Source organism: Camelus dromedarius, chromosome 31 (assembly GCF_036321535.1).
Source record: "Camelus dromedarius isolate mCamDro1 chromosome 31, mCamDro1.pat, whole genome shotgun sequence".
Taxonomy (NCBI): Eukaryota; Metazoa; Chordata; class Mammalia; order Artiodactyla; family Camelidae; genus Camelus; species Camelus dromedarius.
Window position 1 is genome coordinate 5741589 of NC_087466.1, and position 16152 is coordinate 5757740.

General features: G+C 52.6%; 1 protein-coding gene across 1 annotated transcript; it reads right to left on the reverse strand.

Moving 5' to 3' along the window:
* Positions 1-1888: 1888 nt before the first annotated feature.
* Positions 1889-10205, reverse strand: NEFH (neurofilament heavy chain). The gene is made up of 4 exons (XM_010992299.3): positions 9276-10205; positions 7190-7389; positions 6127-6251; positions 1889-4556 (listed from the first exon to the last, which is right to left on the reverse strand). Exons 1-4 carry the CDS (start codon positions 10150-10152, stop codon positions 2480-2482), a joined length of 3279 nt encoding a protein of 1092 aa, XP_010990601.3. The 5' UTR covers positions 10153-10205; the 3' UTR covers positions 1889-2479.
* Between the last annotated feature and the right edge of the window lie 5947 nt (positions 10206-16152).

A 16152-nucleotide genomic window follows, 5' to 3' on the forward strand; every position in this document is an offset into this window, starting at 1 on the left:
ATCTAATGAGACTCAATTCTCAGACTTTGGTTGAACTGATAGAGACACAGTGTCTCTCTCCCTGATTTGTACCTGGAAGGGTACAAGCCCATAGCTACTTAGGATCTCCATGAAAAGAAGCCCTTCCTGAGAGAGAAGCTATATTAGTTATCCATTTCTGTGTAACATATTACCCCAAAACTTAGTGGCTTAAGACAACAAGCATCTATCATCCAGGTGCAGTTTAGCTGGGTGCTTCTTCCTTAAGTTCTCACACAAGGCTGCAGTCAGTGTTGTCTGGGGCTGCAGTCTCATCTGAAGACTCAGCTAGAGAGGATCTGCCTCCATGCTCAACCATGTGTACTGAGGACCACAGTTCCTCACTGGCTGTTGGCCTCCTTCAGTTCCTTGCTATTTGGGCTTCTCCTTAGAGCAGGTCACAACGTTTCTATGCTAGAAACCAAATGAAGATCTCTTAGGGAATGAGCAAGTGCCTCCTCAAAGTTCTGCCCGAGGTCAACTCCTCAACCCAGGGTCCACATCTCACCTTCGACAACTATTTTCGACAACACAAAAGAGTGCCAAGACAGTAGGGTGGGATGGGGTAGGTCACATTTAAACAAAGGGATCTTTAAATGCCATTTTAGAAATGGTTTTGATTGGCTCTTCAAGGTATCAAGCATGTCCAAGGACTATATGAAAACCTGAGCATTAATTTTCTGAGCAGCTCTATTAGTCACTCATTATTATTCAGAGCTCTTCCAGTTGGAAATGACAGGGCCATATCCCAAATGAGCTTTGGCAAAAAGACTTTATTGGTTCAAAGAATGGCCAATAGGCCATAGAAAGGAACATCAGAATCAGGGACCTGAAGTCTATGACTCTCCAGGTATCTCTTCTCTGTCCATCTATCTCATCCTTTCTCACAGACTAGCTTTTCCACAAGGCTGGGGAAATGGCCATCCATAGCTACTGATTCCCTCATCCTCCCACCTTCTACAGCCATAAGACTACCAGCCAGTCTCACTTGTCCCAAGTTTAAAATCCCAGGGAAAAGCTCTGATTGGCTCACCTGGGATCAGATGGCCATCACTGGACCAGTCAGTCACCAATGACCAGTGGTTTTAGGGAAGTTAGAAAATACAGTGGCTCTGAGAACCATCTGGTTGGGAAAGAAGCAGTTCCCACCAGAGGCACTAATCAAACACCACAAGGTGTCATGACAGTCCTAAAGCTGGAAATCGCGTAAGAATTTTACAGTAGAGACCCCACATAAATCCACAGGAGCACCACAGCTTTCAAAATCGTGTTCAGAGAAGCAGGTTGGAATCCATTTAAGTGACTGTTGACAAATTGTTCCCAAAAATATTGACTGCGGTTTTCACTACAGATGAATTAGCCATGTATGGCCCCTCATTCAAAAGCTCATCCCTCCTTACAAAAGAGGACATATGCAGGGTTCTGTGAATAGATTGCTCAATGTCCTTAGGACGTCACCTGTTCCCAGGCTTCAGTGTGCATTAGGATCAGGTGGGAGTTGGTGAAGCACGCACTTCAGCAGACCTGTGCCTCAGATTGTTTCAGTGGTCTAGGGTGGAATCAAGGAGTCTGCATTTTCATATGGCTCCCAGATGATGCTAATGGAAGTGGTCCATGGACCTTGCTGAGAAACCATGCACCGGGCCACCTGCCTACAAGGTTTTAAAGATAAAGCACCTAGCATGTTGCCTGGCATATGGTTTGTGCCCAGGAAATATCCCAACAGAGACCCTGTTGGTCCCAGACCTGCACAAAACCTGAGTCCCCCTCAGTACTATGCAGTCTTAAGTGTGAGATCAAGACCTCCCCTGCCCATCCCCCAGCCTGCCCCGGGGGAAAGAATAAATAACAACAGCAGCATTTTCATTTTATAAGCACTTGGTTTTATTGCACAGAAGCAATTGAAAGTGGACTCCAGTGGAAAAGTGTGCCCCGGCATAGTTCAGTGGCCAGTGCCCAGCCCCACCTGCTCCAGCTCTTCCAGGATAGAGAGCTTGAGGCAAGGGTTTGACCACTCCTTTGGAAAATAGAAGGCATTCAGGAATAGGTTAAGACATCTCAAGCATAATATGTTTCTAACTGCTCATTCATTATTGCGGTCATCTGTCAATTGCACATACAGGAAATAAATGCACTTATTTGGAGAGGAGGGGGCAGTTTTTATAGTCAAGTGTTTACGTGTGGCATTCGGCATAGAGCACATTCGGCTACATAAGCTATCATAACATAAGTGTCCATCACCTATGGAGGGTTTGGGGTGTGGGACCAGGGGTTTGGAGTGCCCTCTCTTGCTAACATATTGCTAATAGAAATTCCTGTTTGGTGAAGGAGGGCCCATCGTCTAAGCAGAGTTTGTTCTTAAAGAAAAGAGAGGAAAAGTGAAAATTGGTTATGCCGATCCTCGAGTTCCCAGACCCTCCTGAGTTTCTTTGGCTGCTCTGGATGTTCCTTTCTTCCTACCTTACTTCTCCCCCTTGGTGGCCTTCTCTTCTGTGGCCTTCTCTGGAGGCTTGCTATCTTTCTGGTCTGTGCTAGAGGACTTCTCGGCCTTTTCCGTCTTGGCTTTGCTGGGTGTGGAGGCCTCCTTGCTGGGCTCCTCAGGCTTCTTGGCCTCTGTGGCCTTCCCCTCCTTGGCGTCTTTTTTCTCAGGTGCTGCTGGCGTCTCTTCCTTCTTTGGCTTTTCTGGCTCCTTCTCTGCTGCTTTGCTGGGTTCTTTGGCCTTGGCATCATCTGGTTCCTTCTTGGCCACCTCAGCCTTCTCTTTGGGTTTGGCCTCTTCCTTCCCCTTGGCAGGAGCCTCCTTCTCTGGAGTTGTTGCTTTTTTCTTATCTTCAGCCTCTTCCTTCTTGGTTTCAGCTTTGGGTTCTTTGGGCTTCTCCACAGCAGGCTCCTTCTTCTCCGGCACCTCGGGCTTTGGAGCCTCTTTCTTGGGCACCTCATCTTTCTTGCTGTCCTTCTCAGTTTTTGGTGTGGCTGGAGCTTTCTCCTCCACCTTCTTTGGGGGCTCTTTGGCTTTTACCTCCTGCGGTTTCTCTTCCTCCTTCACAGGGGACTTTGCCTCTTCCTTCTTGGGGACCTCCTTCTCAGGAGCCTTGGCGTCCTCCTTCACAGGAGACTTGGCCTTCTCTGGGGATTTGGCCTCTTCCTTCACAGGGGACTTGGCCTTCTCTGGGGACTTGGCCTCTTCCTTCACGGGGGACTTGGCCTTCTCAGGGGACTTGGCCTTCTCTGGGGACTTGGCCTCTTCCTTCACAGGGGACTTGGCCTTCTCTGGGGATTTGGCCTCTTCCTTCACGGGGGACTTGGCCTTCTCTGGGGACTTGGCCTTCTCTGGAGATTTGGCCTCTTCCTTCACAGGGGACTTGGCCTTCTCTGGGGATTTGGCCTCTTCCTTCACAGGGGACTTGGCCTTCTCTGGGGACTTGACCTCCACTGGGGATTTGGCTTTCTCTGGGGATTTGGCCTCTTCCTTCACGGGGGACTTGGCCTTCTCTGGAGATTTGGCCTCTTCCTTCACAGGGGACTTGGCCTTCTCTGGGGACTTGGCCTTCTCTGGAGATTTGGCCTCTTCCTTCACAGGGGACTTGGCCTTCTCTGGGGACTTGGCCTTCTCTGGAGATTTGGCCTCTTCCTTCACAGGGGACTTGGCCTTCTCTGGAGATTTGGCCTCTTCCTTCACAGGGGACTTGGCCTTCTCTGGGGACTTGGCCTTCTCTGGAGATTTGGCCTCTTCCTTCACAGGGGACTTGGCCTTCTCTGGGGATTTGGCCTTCTCTGGAGATTTGGCCTCTTCCTTCACGGGGGACTTGGCCTTCTCTGGAGATTTGGCCTCTTCCTTCACAGGGGACTTGGCCTTCTCTGGGGACTTGACCTCTTCCTTCTCTGGGGACTTGGCCTTCTCTGGGGACTTGACCTCTTCCTTCTCTGGGGACTTGGCCTTCTCTGGAGATTTGGCCTCTTCCTTCACTGGGGACTTGGCCTTCTCTGGAGATTTGGCCTCCACTGGGGATTTGGCCTTCTCTGGGGATTTGGCCTCTTCCTTCACTGGGGACTTGGCCTTCTCTGGGGACTTGGCCTCCACTGGGGATTTGGCCTTCTCTGGGGATTTGGCCTCTTCCTTCACTGGGGACTTGGGTTTCTCTGGGGATTTGACCTCTTCCTTCACAGGAGATTTAGCCTTCTCTGGTGACTTCACTTCCACTGGGGACTCAGCCTTTTCTGGGGACTTGGCCTTGGCAGGGGACTTGGCCTCTTCTGCTGGGGGAGACTTTGCTTCTTCTCTTCCTTCCTCCTCCTTAGCTTCCTCCTCTTTCACCTCTTTCTCCTCTTCTTCAGTCACTTCTTCGGTCACTCGGACCTCCTCTGTCTGTTCCTCCAGAATCACAGTTTCCTTCTCTGACTTTTCTACCACCTTGATTTTCTCTTCGCTTTTGACCTTTATGTGAGTGGTCATGGGGGCGATTTTGGGGAGTACTTCTGGAAGGGAGAAAGGAGTTGGGCCAAAGCCAATCCGACACTCTTCGCCCTCCAGGAGTTTTCTGCAGAATGGAAAATGGAACATGTTACTATTAACTCAAAGCAGGCTGATGAGTTGCGGGCTTCCTGAGTTACTCTGAAGGGTCACAGCATCCAACGATAAGTACTCTGGTGGAGGAAGGAGTGTGAATGGTGGGCGCTTTGAGACAGGAAATGGTCACTTAGCAGATCATCCCAGGGACCACCAGAATCTGTGCCCCGATGGCACTGCTCTTGTTTAATGCAGCTAAGGCTGCAGCTTACAAAACCTTTTGTTCCTGAAAAAGGGCCCTTGAGAGAGCACCTCTATTAATAAAAATTACACTTACTGTCCCTCAACTAAAACATTATTCAAGAGAAAGGTGGGAGTATGAGCAAAGAATTCCACATTAATAAATCTGGGTTTAAGAGGTCTTAGAATGTTCCCATTTGAATTTCAAAGGTCTCTTGATATCTTATATTCTCATCCTCTGGATTTTAGGAATAAGATGGTGGCAGAGTTTCCACTCTTTCTTACTCACTAGATGTGTGACCTTAGCTAAGCCACTCAAACTCTTTAAGCCTCAGTTTCCTCACTAGTAAAAGCAGGGTCATAAGGAGTCCCTACTTCAGAGGGTTGTTTCAATGAAATAATGAATAAAAAGAACCTGGCAATACCTGCCTCAGAGTAAACGTAGGTGTTACCCATACAGACCAGTGCTTTGCAAATGTAACAGCATACAAATCACCCAGGGGTCTGATTAAAATGCAGATTATGATTCAGCACGCCTAGGGTGGGGCCCGAGAGTCTGGCTTTCTGACCAGCTTTCAGATAATGTTGATTGTGCTGGTTTGTGGCCAATGCTTTGAGAAGCAAGATTAGAGATCAGGGCCAAGACAGGGGAAGTGAAGGGTGGGACCAGCCAGCAAGTGGGACAGGTCCTCAGGGGGTCAGCCCTGTTCCTGAGCAGGACACTGCCAAGCCAGGTCTCGTGGCTTTCTGATGGCTGCATTTACTGAGGGCTTTCTCTGCGGCAGCCCAGTGGCACCTGCGTCATCTGGATTAGCTCAGGAACAAGATTAGCACCTCATCCTAACAACCCCATGAGATGTGGGTACTGTTATTATAACCCCCATTTTACTTCCCCAGGAAACTAATGCTTAGAGAGCTAAGAAACTCTATGAGGCCGAGTTGTAAAGGTCCCTGACAACACAATTACCTCCTATCCTTGCAAAGCAGGCCTCTGGTTGGCGGATTTGGGAAGAGGGTGAGGAGCTTTTACCCTCTAAATCATTGTCAGAATGAAACTAAGTCACTCTCAAGATACTTGTCCCTCAGAAGGTAGAATGGTCATTGCCAGGGCTGGTGGGGGGAGGGAGGGGGGAGTTACCATTTAGTAAGCACTGAATTTCAGTCTGGAAGATGAAAAAGTTCTGGAGATAGATGATGGTGATGACTGTATAACAATGCAAGCAGTTTAAATGCCACTAAACTGTACACTTAAAAATGGTTAAATGGTAAGTTTTATGAGCAGGCTGCCTCACTGGAGAGCTGGAAATCCAAGGCTTCTCCTCCTAAGAACACAAAGGCGCTCCACCCCCCTGGCCCCTCACCTGTAAGCAGCAATCTCGATATCCAGAGCCATCTTGACATTGAGCAGGTCCTGGTACTCTCGGAGCTGGGCTGCCATCTCCCACTTGGTGTTCCTCAGCTCAGCATCCAGCTGCTGGATGGCTTCCTGGGGAGGAGAAATCACACACGTCACACGTCAGTCCGCACCTGGCCCTCAGCCCCGGAGAAGTTGGGGTGGGCTGGACTAACCCAAGGCAGTCCTGTCCAGCCAGGCCAACCCCCTTCCTGTGAAAGCTACGGGGCCTCATCCACGGGCACGGAAACCACCAGGAACAAAAGTCCTGCTGTGTGTATAACCTCAGCCTGGGGAGTGGTCTGGGATGAAACACACCCGACACCAACAATGGTTATCATAGGTAAGTGGGACGAGGGGTGAGTTTTCACAGATCTGAAGCTTAGAAAGGGCTCAGTGGGAACAGGGCCTTGTCTGCTTTGGCTCCTGATTGTTTCCCCAGTGCTCCAAAGTGCCTGCCACCTAGTAAAGGCTCGGGAGGCATCTGGTGATGAGGACTGAAACAGTGCACAGAAGCACGTTAAATACAAGCTGAAACATCTCCCCAACCCCAAGCCCACTTAGCCACTGCTTAAGGTGAACCATTATGGCAGATTTTTATTGCCTCCTTTATCTACAGTCAACACATACTACTTGTATAAGAAGGTCTTTAAAAGTGCCATTTTCTTTCAGCTGTTGTCTTTATTGGGAGGTACCTGCCAAGGTTTTCCCCAGGCTACCCTCAGTCACGGACACTGCTTATTGTTCACTGAAGGCCCACTATGACCAAGGCCCTGCTGAGCATGCTCACTCATCTCATGAAAAGTTCATCTCTCTTGAACCTTCACAGCTCTGAAAAGGAGGCTTTTTTTTTTTTCATTACATTGAGGGAATTCATATTCAGAGAAGCAGAACACTTTCCTGGGGTCACACAGCTAGAAAGACATCTTGATTTCTCTGGTATGTCTGACTCAAAAAGGGGCAGTGACTTGTCCAGGGTCACCCAGCCAGATGAGGCAGTCTCTGGCTCTCTCTGCTCCACCCCTGCTCACCTGGTAGGATGCGATGTCAGCCTGATGACGGTCCTCCAGCTCAGAGCGCTGCCTCTCCAGCGAGTCCTTGGTGCTTTTGAGCGTCTCCAGCTCTGTGGTCCTGGCCTGCAGCTGGCGCCGGTACTCAGTTATCTCCTCCTGTGCTGAGCGCATGGCGTCTGTGTTCATCTTGGCTGCTTCTGACAGTCGGTCCAGCCTCACTGGGAGAGAAGAGGACAGGACACAGGGTTAGACACAACTGGATTTGGATTCTAGTGCCCAGATGTGGAAGGTGACACACATGGGTTGAGGACCTATTGAATGCAGGGTGCCATCTTGGATGCTTAACTCACCCTATCCTTTGTGACAGGCAAATGACTACTGTCCAAGGCCAGTAGACCAGTTCAAGCAGCAGAGCTGGGCTTCAAATTTAGTGTCTATCTGGCTCCAAAGATCACACTCTGTCTCCCCAGACTCAGAATCTGGAAACTCTGCAGAGCAAAGGAAGCCCCCGTTTCTGGGCATCCTGGTTCAGCTCCCCAGCAAAGGCTGGCACTGCTGGGGGTTCAAATGAGAAACTCGGCCCACGGAGCTTAACTGTGAGCTTGTGGTTGAACAAGTTAATGAGCCTGTGACCTTTAGAGGCATCGAGGGCGCTATGAGCCACCGTGTAGCCATAGCCCCTTCCTTGTAGGTTTCTGCTGTGCAGAGCCCAAGGTCACTTCTGACCTGTGTGCCAGCTCCTCTGTCCCTTCCTCCACCAAGCTGCGCATTCTCTAGCACAGGAGCCCCTGCACCAATGGCAGCCACACCCCAGCCCCTGTGAGCAACGGGTAGCTAGTTTCTAGAAGATTTTCCGGGGGCCAGTAGGGGTCTGGAAACTAGTCTGAATCTCCTGAAAGTGAACATCCTGAATCCTGAGATAATGACATTCAGGACCTAAGTCTTGGGAAGGTGGGAAGAAGAGATGCCAGCTAGGTGGTCCGGAAGTCCCCGGATGCCTGTGTGAAGGGCAAAGCCCAAGACAGCAGAGAGGTTTGCTATGGGATAAGCCTTGCTGCAGAAATGGGGGAGGAGATGGTTCTGCCACTGCAGAGGAGAGGAAGGAACTGGAAAAGCCATGTATCCAAATCCTAGCTTTTCTGGTTTTCTCTGCTAATGCTAGCCAAGACTTGGACACCATCCAAGTGGGTGAGGATTCTTACCCACTGTGGATCACAAACCTGTATGAAAATCACTGAAGCCTCCATCCCCTCTCCCAAGAACAATGCAGAAGTTTTACAGCCACTTTTGGAAATAATCATGGAGCTTCCCAGAGTAAGAAGCCCAGTTAGTCCACCACTCTTTCAATCCCAAAGGAAATGAAAACCAGAGAGGGCAAGTGTTGGTCAAAGTCACCCTATAGGAGCTGGGCTCAGAGCTGCGACAGCTCAATCTAGCTGACTCAGGGTGGCTTGGAGTTGGGGGAGCGGCGGATTTGGGAGGCTCCCAGCTTTTCTTCTGGGAAGAGGGGACATTAAAGGGCCCACTGGCCACCTCAGCCTCAGGCACCAATTGGTTGTGGCGATGGTCCCCCTGGGGAGAAAGAATGTGAGGGTGACCCACCCCTCCCGGACTGTCGTGGGGAGGAGCCTAATAGGTGTCAGGTGAATGGGCCCCCTGCAGTGTGCAGGAAAGGGGGATGGGCAGCGTCGGACAGGGAAGGCATGTTACTTTGAAGGGCAAAGAGCTTCCAGTGCCTGTGACTAGAAGACGGCACTGCTTTGAAGCTGTAGAGAGAACCTGATGGAGAGGGGCCTCAGAGTGGGGTTACCTAACCTTGGGAGAAGGAGCAGAGCGGACCCGTAGTTGAAGGACAGATAAAGGGACCCTGGAGGAGGCAAAAGGAGAACCCAGAGTTGTGGATAAGGCCGGGGGCTGGGTATCCTACAACTCAGAGTGAAACTGTTAAGGGGCATGCATCTTGCAAGGGGAAGCTGAGCAGGACACCATTCAACCCAGCCACCTCTATGCAGCGCCCACCACCACCCTAGTTCACACCACCCTGCCTCTCGTTGTTCGACCAGCAGGGGCGCCCCACCCTCCCTAACCCCGCGCTCCAGCGAACCTCGGAACCACTCCTCGGACTGTAGCGTGCTCTGCACCGTGTGGCCTTCAAGCTGCGCGCGGATCTCGCGCAGTGCCGACGTCACGTCGCACTTGAGGGCGTCGCGCGCTTCAGCCTGCGCTTGCGCCTGCGCGGCGCCGCTGCCCTGGATCTGGCCGAGTAGCTCGCCCACCTCCTCCTGGTGGTGACGCCGCAGGTAGCCGCACTCTTCCTGCAGGGCTTGCGCTTTCTTCTGCAGCTCGACGCGCGCCGCATCGGCCTCCTGAGCAAAGCGCGCGAGGGCGCGGGCGGCCGCCTCAGCCTCCTCGCGCTGCCGGGCCTCGTCGTCTAGGCGCTGGCGCACGTGCGCGATGTCCTCCAGCAGGTGCTCTTGCTCCAGGCGCAGCTGGCCGCGAGCCGCGCCCAAGCGCAGCACTGCGCCGCGCATCTCGCGCACCTCGCGCTCGTACAGCTCACCCATGGCCGAGCGGCCCGCCTGCTGCTGCCGCAGCGCCGCCGCCTCGCCCTCCAGGCTGCGGTTATGTGCCTCGAGCTGCCGCACCTTGTCGATGTAGCCCGCGAAGCGGTCGTTCAGCGCCTGCAGCTGCTCCTTCTCGCTGCGCGCCGCCGCCGCCGCCACTACGTAGCCCTCCGGTCCGTTGCTCAGCGTGTCTAGTGAGTCGGTGCTGGAAGCGGCTCCTGCGCCGCGGAAGCGGCTCGGCGAGGCCGACACGGAGCTCACGGACGTCCGTGCCCACGAGTGGAAGCCGCTGGAGGAGCCGGCTGCAGAACGCACTCCGCCCGCGCCGCCCTTGCGGGCCAGCGCGTAGTGCAGGCTGCCGCCTCCGTGCAGCGGCGGGAAGGCGCCCAGCAGCGCGTCCGCGCCGCTGAAGCTCATCTTGGCCGGAGCAGGTGCGGCTGCCGGCGGAGCGGGAGCCTGAAGCCAGGACGGGGAGGGCGACACTGCGGCAGCACCGGGGCGGCCGGCCCTTTTATAGCGGCCCGGCGGGGTCCAGCCCCTAAGCAGTTGAGGGGGGGGAGCGGGGGAGGAGGGCCCCGCCCTCTCCGCCTCCTCCCCCAGCGGCCCGGGGCCGGCCGGCTCCGCCGCAGTGAGAGGGGTGGGGCAGGGTAACCAAGGAGTGAAGGGGAATCGATGCAGCGTCAGAGGAGCCCCCCCCCCCGGGCCGAGTCAGCGGGTGGAGGACTCCCGGAGTGGACCGACAGGGACCACCGGATGCGGGTCGGAAGACTCTGCTACTATGTTCGGAATAAGAGAAGGAACCAGAAGGGGAGAGGACAAGGAGACCTGATAGGAATAGGGGCAGGATGCCTAAGGGATGTAGCAATAGAAGACTCTGTAGTCAATAGGATGAGGGGGGGCCCCGAATGAGAGGGGGCACAAGATTCTCCTAGCAGTTAGCCCCTTAGAATCAGGGGTACAGAATGTCTGCAGCCGGCCCAGAATAGGGGAGGGAGAAAAGTAATCTAAATGGAGGTGTAGTGGACGCTACAGAGGATGGAGATAGAAGACCCCTGAATGGAGGTACATAGTTCCCCTAGTAGCTAGAGGGGCCACCAGGAGAGGGCTCAGGGAACTTTGCTGCCAACTCCAGAAGAGGGGAGGGGGACCTGGAGTTGGGGAGGGCGGCAAGGCTACCCTGAACTAGGGTTGTGGGAGACACTGCAGAAGATGGAAAAGGGAAGCCCAGATGGGGCGGTGGGGCACTGGGATCTCTGCAGATAGGAGATGGGAGACCCTGCAACTGGCCCCAGCAAGGAGAAGCCTCAGTGAAGTGGGCAGAGGGTCCCTTGTAAAGGCAGGGTGTGAGGGTCAGAGAACCCAAAGTGGGGGTGCTGTGGGGAACTGAGCATGAAGTTGGGAGAACTGACGTCTATGTGGGGTGAGGGGAAGTGATAAGTGTGCTAGAAATCACTCAGGTCAGGGTCTGCATACTGAGGTCAGCTCCACAGTTGGTGGCCAAATGACCTTGGGAAAGTTGTGCACCCTGCTCGGTTTTCCCATTTGTACAAAGGACCTTGCCCTGGGTCAGTCTGCAACTCTAGACCCTCTGCTTCCCCAGTAGCTTCTTCTTTGTGTGTGTGGAGGGAGTCTCTTGCTGAATTGGAGGAGAACCCTCCTACTGCCAGTGGATGTAGCAGCCGCTTTCCCACGACTAGGAAGTCCATCTTTCTTCCTCTAACCTCCCCTACACCCACAACAGACAAGTGGGTGCCATGATAGGCCTTCATTCTCAGCCCCAGAGAAGTTGTGGGATGCTTTCAGAGTACCAGAGTCCCTCACCCCCATAAGGTCTAATTCAGGTAGAAAAGGGGGCCCTGGTATTTGGAGGGCCTTGCAACTGCTCTTGTAATTTGGCTTTTTCTTGGTTTTGGCTCAAGTTAAGTGCCTTGGGAGTTGGCGCGGCGCTGTGGCTGGTGCTTCAGCACCAGGGACAGGGCCCACTGTTTGTTGGGGAGAAAGGGGTTAATGTCTTCAGGGTGGGGAGGGAGGAATGCCATCCCTACTTTGCCCGAGCCCTGTGCTATGCAGATGGGGAACTGAGGAGGGTGAATGATCCAGCAGGGTCACATCGGGAGCCAAAGATCCAGGCCCTTGACCTTTTGCTAGGGTCCAGTCCCATTTTCCATTAAGTTCTCCTATATACACATCTGGGCTGCCTTGCCCCTCCATCGGGAGCTGAAGGGACACCCCTAGATGCCAGATGCCAGGAGGGAGCCTTGAGACCCCCTGGCGAGTCAGCGTAGACTCCCCTCCCCCCACCGCCCCAGACCCGAGCCTTCCTCAGGCAGTTATCTCAATCCCACTACGTTTCCAGTTTACAGGGTTTTACTTTTGTAGGATGGGGACAGACAGATTCCCCCAGGAAAGACCTCTGCCAGTTCATTTCTCTTTGCCCTTTACTTCATTCCCAGACCCCTGATTCTAAGCAGACCCCCAGAGATGGGGAAGGATGGTGCTGTCCCTTTAACCACGTTTTACTGGGAGGAGGGTTTGCTGGGGAGGAAGAAGGAGGGGGAGGGGATTTTCTGGTTTTGCATGGAGAAGCAGAACATGATGAAGCATTTTTCCCTGGCTAAAGATCCAGTCCAGCTCCAGTTTGCAGGGGGCAGAAGGTCTGGTTTTCATTTGGTGCTGGGAGGATGGAGGTGAGTGTCTGATCTGAGGCTTCTGAGAATGGCATGGGTGGGGGGCTTGAGGAGGGCCCCCATGCTCTTACATGGCTTCCAATTTACTTGTCATTCTGCTTGGAATCTTGCCAGTAGAGCCCTGTTCCTGTGGGCCTTTTCAGTCATCTACATAATGCAGATGCATCCTCTGGGTGTAGGAAAGCTGATAAGCAGCTGAAAGCAAGGGGGAGTGGCAGGAGGGGCTGGGTAAAAGAGGGGAAGGGGCCAAGGTGGATTCTATGAAGGCTGGGGCAGGCGACAACCATGGGATCACAGCTGCCTGTGGATTCCAAGCAAGAAGTCCCAAGCATGATTCTTGTGGCTGGAAAAAAGTGACATGAGGGTGGGGGTCCTGGGGTCAGCCTTCCCAGAGGGCCTTTCAGGTTGACCTCCAGGAAGCCATCCCTCGCTTCTTTTACTCCCACGTGTAGTCAGTTATCTCTATGGTCCCCAGTGCTAATCTACCATATCACACTTACCACTCTGGCTTGTCATTGGGTGAATGAATGGATGGATAAATAAATTTCATCAGTTCTCTAGCCAAACTTGTGGTCTAGAGGGAACTGAAAATGATTCTGCCCTGAGTCCTTGGGTCTCAAATCACTTTCATCTTCCTGCCCTCAATTCTTACCTTTTGGAAGTGAGTAGAAAAACATGTTCATTCATTCATTCATTCTTCACATGTTTACTGAGTGCCTGCTATGTGACAGGCATACACAAAACTCTGGGATCCAGAACCCCACAAAAGTCTAAAATTTTCTCCCTGATTCAAGGGTTCTCACATCCTCCCCGAATCCCATTGCAGCATTTCCCAAGGCACCTTCTTGAGTATGATGATAAATATTCCTCTAAAAAGAGAGGAAAAGAGTTTCATGGCCAAAGGAGTTAAACAGAGCTCTTGGCACAACTCTTGGGGCCTGGAGTTGGCGATGAGCAATCGGAATCTCCCAGAGGTGCCGAGTTCCTCCAGATTTGTTTGACTACAGGCCCTTCTCATCCTCAAGTGTCACCCACAGTGGTGCACGCTGGAGGACCCACTCAGATTTGAGCTCCACCCCCTGTTCCCCCTGGGCTGCCATCTGGGCTCCTGTGTACCCCCAAGGTTAGTGCTCTTCATGAACAGGGCTGCAGTGTGAAGGATAAAGTAGTACAGCTCTCTGTGAACATCAGACAAACATTGTTGCCACTTAATTCATTCCTTCATAGTCTACAAGATTCATACAGCATCCCCAGTGGTGAGTGCTGGAGACTCTGAAGAATGAGGCCCTAGTGAGGGGGGATCCGTCCCATGTATACAGTAGAGAGAAAACTCAGCCAGCACTTTTCTCTTGATACCTCCTCAGACCTGGTTCTCTAGGTGAGGGCCATTGTCCCTATTTTATAGGTAAGTAAACAAAGGCCAGAGTAAGGTAGTGAGTTGCCTGAGTTGACCTGGTGACAGTGTCTCAAAACATCCAAACTCAAGCTGGTGCTGCCCACAGAGGGTGGAAACCTATTTCTCTGGCTCAGGAGGGGCCCAGATGGCCTGAGGTTGGAGGAATGAGAAGCCCCCAAAGAGAGAACAAGCAATTGGCCGGGTTTGGGGTCTGGCCTCTGACAGATCGCCCAGCTGAGGGTCCCTGTGACCTATGACCCAATGTCAGCACATCCTTTACATGGGGGCTCACTCCTAGCCCGGGCATCCTGCACCACTGTGTCACCTGTCTGGGGAACAGCATGTGACCACTATTTGAGGGTGCATTTGCTAAACTTATTCTCTTCCTGCTTTATTTCTCTCTATTGAACTTGACCTTTTCTCACATGGAAAATTCTACTATCTTTTCCCCTTCTGTAAATGTGAGCTTCACGAGGGCAGAGATTTTAGTCTGTCTTATTAGTGCTGCTTTCCTAGAGCTTGGGACAATGACTGGAATACAGTAGGTGCTTAACAAGTAGTTGTCAAATGGCTGAGCAGCCCTGCCTGAGAGGCTGGTGATCCCTTGGGCATTTCAGCACCAGGCAGCTGGACAGTTCCCGGTCGGCTCCGCCCTTGGAGAGCGGCCACTGCAGGCTTGGAGACTGCCAACAGCCTGAGCTGTGCAGTCAACTTTGCTGGGGCTCAAGCCCTGCCCTCTCCATTGCCTGTAAACTCACCTCAGTAATACTTTCTCCTCTTTTAGTTTAGCAATTATTTTTTATCCACCTATGAAGCACCAAGCATTTCTCTTTCTCCTCCTTTCTCTTCTCCTTCGGTGTTACTCATGCCCCATGTACTCAGTCTCTCCTTCAGTTCCCCTCTCTGTCTCCTGTCACATTCTTGCATCTCTCCCCTACTCCCAGTTTCTCTGTCCTCCTTAGCCCTTCCCTCCTCCCCTCTTCCTCCTCCTGCTCCTTAGAGGTGTCCTATTTTTGCAGGACTTGATTTATAGTAAAAGGGAGGCAGCCTCCCCCACCCCACACACACACTCCCTTTATGAAGCAGACAGCAAAAACTGAACTAAGTGCAGTTTTTTATAAGCCTCCCCTTCCTAGTGTCCACCCACAGTTGTAACCACAAGGGGACTGGCCCCAAGCTGATGAAAGCCTGCAGCGGTCTGCCTGCCTGCCCACCCGTCTGCCACCCTGGAACGACACTGAGTGGGAGGCTGAGTTCTGCCACAGAGGTCAGGAGCTGGTGGGTGGGTTTACAGATCTGCCCCAACTCCCCTGCTCCAGTTCCCTTTGTCAGCAATTATGGATGAATGATTTTCTGGCTGTGGTTCCTGAGTCTGAGAGTGAGATGGTTCAATTGGTCTTCCCTGAAGGAACTGTTCTAGCAACTGGGTGAGGCTTGCCAAGTTACACGTGCTTTATCTAGGGCCATCCTATTCGTGTTACCTAGTGCAAGAGGCTAAGCCATAATAAGACTCAAGACTCTCCACTGAGGAGGGGATGGGGTACCTCTCCTTTTACACCTGGGTTCTCTCATTCCCTGTGGAGTAGATACTGTTACTATCCCCACTTCATGGTTTGGGAAATGGAGGCTCAAAGAGATTGGGTAACTTGCCCCAGGGCACAGCTAGTAAGTGGTGGAGCTGGGATTCAAAGCCAGGTCCGATGGGCTCCACAGCAGGTGTGTCCAAACCACAGGACTGTGCTACCACCTCATACGTTCATAGGGAAGCCCAGCTGGTTTCCCACAGGACCACTGCTTGAGAACTGGACCCAGCTCTTTCCTGGTCCCATCACACCTGACTGGGGCTTTGCTGTGGGGGTTCCTTCCGGCATCTTGGTGGAAGCAAGATGAGTTGAGAACTGGCACTTTCTTGGGGGAGCAGGCTTCCCAGTTAGTACAGGCAGGAAATTGAGATGACAGCCAACTCAGCTTTCTGGATGGCCTCGCCTGAGGAGACCGATAAGTAGACAGCAGTCATGGCACCATGATTGATGGTCATAGTGTAGATCTCAAATCATCAAGAAAACAATTTTGGCAACCTCTGTGTGGTGAGCACCTGCCTCCTGCATGCTAGCCGCCTACTTATGCGGTGTCCACAACTGGCCTAGGTCTGCAGGGCCATCCTCCAATACAGAGTAGGACATATAGGTCAGAGAAAGGAAATGACCTGCGAAGGTCACGAGCAAGGTGGTGGAGGGGCTGTGGCTCACACCCAGGCCTCCTGCACTTCCCAGTATCCACATTTGCTCTCAGAAGAAAATATTTCAGTGATGCTTCATGGCTTTATTCTGTAGG